The 4,916-nt window shown below is 41.9% G+C and overlaps 1 protein-coding gene across 1 annotated transcript in view; it reads left to right on the forward strand.

Annotated features, from left to right (window-relative positions):
- Positions 1-1,160: 1,160 nt before the first annotated feature.
- The window catches only part of pick1 (protein interacting with prkca 1), an 8,397-nt gene continuing 4,641 nt past the window's right edge, over positions 1,161-4,916 (forward strand). Inside the window, 5 exon segments of the mRNA XM_008296378.1 lie at positions 1,161-1,314; positions 3,017-3,090; positions 3,345-3,456; positions 3,597-3,725; positions 4,587-4,705. Coding sequence (XP_008294600.1) covers positions 3,050-3,090; positions 3,345-3,456; positions 3,597-3,725; positions 4,587-4,705 — 401 coding nt within the window. The 5' untranslated portion in view covers positions 1,161-1,314; positions 3,017-3,049.

Here is a 4,916-nt window from a genome sequence, read left to right on the forward strand (position 1 = left end):
GCCAGTGACATTGGAAGGTTTTGATAAAACTACTCTGCCAGCAGCAATCTAATAATTCTTAGACTGGGAGCCATTTTGTACGTTGATTAAGGTCCTCAAGACATAACTGCTGAAAACAGGAGATGGCTTCAAACAGCGGATTCAGCGGTTACTTAAAACTATTGGCTCAAAACTGATGGAAAAATGTTGAATAATGTTGGAAAAATGGACAGTGGCTAGAATAACTGTGTGCTACAGTTCATGGAAAACATTTTAAAAGCTATATAGATACTGTACAGGTTGTAAATATATGACTAAAACATTCAGGTTTTACCACCTGTGTTTAGGGATTTGTTCTCCGTCACAATCATGTTGGATGTTTTTATCACTAATTGTCAATTCAGAGGTAACAGGTACATTTTCTACACCATGTTGGATTTATAACAAATAATTATGAAGACAATGATGACATAAAATACAGAAGAAGTTTGGGAAGTAATGGTTGTGAATAATGTGTTTTTAGTTGGAGTTTGGGTAACTGTCCACTGCAGTCTGTGGTCATGCATGAAAGGGACAATATAGTGTAGATTCTCACTGTGGCCACTAGAGGCCAGTAAAACACGTTATTAAAGTGTCTGTTAGCATTAAGGTGGCGTTACACTGGATGATAGCTAAATAATAATAATACGGTTCAAACGCTGTGTTATTCCCACTGAAGAAGAAGAAACTGGTGATTAGAACTTTCCTTCATTATTTGATTTCATTTTTCCTTCATGCATTCTGCACCTTTACTGTATATATATATGTATGTAAATATGTTTTCTTTTGTACTTTGATATTTATTTATATATTACCTTTAATGTATATTTTTTTATTATTTTAATCTTAATCTTTATTCTTGGGCAGGAATCATGCATGTAATGAAAAAGAATTTCCCGTCGGGGATAAATAAAGGATTTCTGATTCTGATTGAAGCCTGCTGCGGCAATAAACAAGAAAAAGGGGCTTATCTCTAATTCACATAACATACAAGTATACATTGATAGTTTCAAGTCGAGAAGGTTTTAGTTTTTTTCTTTTTTAAAAACATTTTTTTGTAAATACAGACGTTGTGATTCACACTCCGACCAGCAGGTGGCGGTGATGCGCCGCTTCGTTGTTTGCTGACCGCCAATAAACCGCAACCAAGAAGAAGACGTAAAGTAAACAGGAGCTGTCAGTGGATTCAGAAGTTCCCAAAATTTCGAGTAAAAGTCGCGATTTAAAACAAGGAAATTCAGATTCCTGCACACTGAGGGATTACTGTATGACGGCCGTGGCCACCGGGTACTGAAGGTAAATCATTCGCGGCCTCTGAACGTCTTCATGACCGCAGTTACACCTGCTGTAGCCAAATGGAGCTAGCAGCTAATAATTAGCATTAGCAAGCTTCTTTTTGTTGCCGTTGACTTCCGTCATTACAATGAAACACCACAGCGGCTGTGTTTGCCTCACGGCTGGATGCTCTCAGTTAAACGGTGACACTAATTAAGAGTCGTTTCACCGGCTAATGTCAGGTAGCATGCACCGCTAGTTACCGGCTGTTTGTGCTGCTCCAGCTAGCGTCTTCTCACTGCATCACATCGGAACGGCGTCAAGCTGCTCGTTTTGATGTTTTTCCACACGTCAGCACACAAAATGACCCGCTGGACTTACAGCTCAGTCTGTCTCGTAGCTGTCCAACAGAACAACCTCACTCACCCCAGTTTTTATGTCGCTGGTAGCAGAGGCGTTGTTGACATCTGGACCAATTAGGGGCTTCTCCCAGAAATCTTTGCAGCTTACCTGATCACTGCATCAGTTTGAAGTTAATCCGGACTCATAAAATGAGTATGAAGTGTGAGACACTGTGTTGTGGGCAAAGTAGAGTCATCCCAGTTTGTTTTTGTGCCTAACTTGTGCTCCACATTCACATTACAGGGAGTGCAGGGTAGCAGACTGGTGGTTTTCTTGTAATTCATGCTCATTTACGGCTGGAATCAAATGTAAAGGAGGGGCTTGAAAATACATGTTTTCATAAATGCTGTGAACTGTAATGAAAACGTTCAAGAGCCAGTGAGCTACACCAAAGTTGTAGGTTTGGGCTACTGGATGGAGTGAGATTGGTGATTCTTATAGGAGGTGTGTCAGAAGATTTCCAGGACTGGTGTCACAAAAGATAGATTTCAAACTACAAACTACGAGTTTTCCCCTTTGAAGTAATCCCAGCACGTCTACAAAGAGATCCTGCAGCGTTTGCTTCGTTCAGAAGAGGTGAGAGTTGTGGCAGGACAAGTCTCCCCGACGGTTCCTGGCTGAGAAGAACATCTCCGTGCTGGAGCAACCTCCCTACTCACCCCACCTGGCTCCATGGGGTTGGTTCCTCTTCCCCAAGCTCAAGGGGGTCATCAAGGAGACCCATTTAGAAGAAGTGGACGACATCAAGATGGCTGTGACGACAGAGCTGCCGAGGATCCTGGAAGAATCCTTCCAGGAGGCTGGGGACGTGTGTTAGACTCCAGGGGGATTACTTGGAAGGGGAGAACTTGTAGTTTGGGTTTGAAACATATCTTTTGTGACACCAGTCCTGGAACTTTCCTGACACCACCTTGTAGGTTTATTTAATAGTAATGTGAGTGTGATCAACTCTTTTAAATAGTTCAGGAGAAGAGATGCAGTTAGATGCATAAGACAATACCTCTAATAAATTACCAATAATAGCCAAAGCACATCTGCTGTCTGTGTTGCTGGTTAAAAACTCTGCCCATGTTTGGCCTCATGACAACTCTTCCTCCACCTCCTCTGGCCTCGTCTTGTGTCTTCTCACTCCGTTCATTAAAACGTTTGGGGCTGTAGCCTCGGACATCCAGCCTAACAACGCCAGTAGTTAGTAGCTCATGTTGAGAATGCTGCAGAGATTGTCGCTGTCTCGATGTGTTTTTCTTCATTGCGTCAAACTGCAGCTACACTAAATTTAAAATACACTTTATTTAACGGGTTTTGTTCTCATCACTTGCAGGCTTTACAGGGCCAGGAGTGACCGTCTCCTGCGATGTTCACAGACATGGACTATGAGCTGGAGGAGGACAAACTGTGAGTCACAAAGATGTGTTGCCACTGCATAATCTGAGCCATCCAGTTATGACTTTTTGTGTATTTAAATGTATAAACTCTGTCTTCATACCTTGGAACACACACAGGGATAAATCACAGCATGTTGAACATTACTACACTCTGAAAGTAGTGGCTAGTCGTGTGGATTTCTGTCCTGATAGGAACTTTGTACTCCCAGAACAAGGTGAACTAAATGCAGCAAACCTAAATGTATGCTGTTTTCTTTGTAACAGTGGGATACCAACGGTACCTGGTACGGTGACTCTGAAGAAAGATGCTAATAATCTTATTGGTATCAGCATTGGCGGTGGGGCACAATACTGTCCTTGCCTCTACATTGTCCAGGTAGACACAGAATAAGTAATTACAGCAGCGTTTCCATCATGTTTCAAGTTTTTTTTTTTTAACAGAAATTGTGTGAAGTCAGAAGTCAGAGGGGAAATATCTGTACCTTTTTATTAAATATGGTTGCTGTCGTCCCACAGGTCTTTGACAACACCCCAGCAGCTCTGGATGGGACGCTGGCAGCAGGGGATGAAATCACAGGTGTGAACGGGAAGCCGGTGAAGGGAAAGACTAAGGTGGAGGTGGCCAAGATGATCCAAGCTGTCCAGGTACACAGGCTCTGGAATCATAGTCCATCGTTATTTAAAGTGCAATATGTGAATAAGAAGAGATGGCTTGTTATTTAGTCTTTTGACCAGTTCCACACAACCTTCTTAATTCATGTAACGCCAGCTACCTATCAAATGGAGGCAAGATGTAGTTATTAGAAAACTGTTCTGTAACAGTCACACCAACACTTAGTTCAGTCGGTGCGATATTTGGAAGCTACAACAACTAAACTTCACCACCCAGGATCAGAGCCCTTCAATGAATTCCAGCAATAACCTGAACACAACTTCACTGGAATGCTACATATGATGCAACGTTTATACAATGACAGAAGCAGAAATAGCAAAAAGTAGTAAAAGATCACTCACTGCTTTATGTCTTGCTGTGGCTGCGACTTTACCAACGAATAGTCCAACGTATTGTGAATGCGTTACCGCCGTCCACACCGTGCAGAGGAGGGATTTTTGCCAAGTTGCACTACAGAGGTCAGGACAATGGCTCGTAGCGTTTGACATCACCAACGCAGAGTGTCTGTGTTGTTTTTGACATTCTTTGTTCAGACCCACAAAAATTCCATGACTTCCTGCACGGCGGGATAAAGGCCAGCTTCAGCTGGGAATTAGCGGATTACGTTGTGCTGCTGTTTCAGTGCAAATAGAGCATGTGTGTTTCCCCCGGCACCATGAAGTTTTTCATTTCACCTCATGTAATAGGGAAACATATCGACTGTATGTTCATGCTGTTGCATTTTTTCTGAAATTAATTGAATGAAAAACATAATTTATTCTCTAGAGATGTTCTTCTTTATAGTGTGTGCTGAATATGTTTGATTGATGATTAAACTCTCTATTTTTTCACAGGGAGAAGCAATAATCCACTACAACAAACTGCAGGCTGACCCAAAGCAGGGGAAGAGTCTGGATATAGGTATCACTTCCACTATTCACATCAACATTCTTACCTTTAGTCTTGAGCTTTTGTTTGTTTACGTGAATTGTGTTTTGTAATGTTGTGCATTGAATTCTTACATGATCACAGCTGCTTCGATCCAGTGCCCTAGTGTTATTTATATACAGTCGTGACTCGATGATCCGACCCTTAACAATCCAGAACCTTGCTATCCAACAGGTTTTTAGGAAAAACAAGCAGAACCCATAAAAACAGCCTTAACATAGCGACAGCCTTGGATT

Source organism: Stegastes partitus, unplaced genomic scaffold, assembly GCF_000690725.1.
Source record: "Stegastes partitus isolate 25-593 unplaced genomic scaffold, Stegastes_partitus-1.0.2 Scaffold1124, whole genome shotgun sequence".
Classification (NCBI taxonomy): domain Eukaryota; kingdom Metazoa; phylum Chordata; class Actinopteri; family Pomacentridae; genus Stegastes; species Stegastes partitus.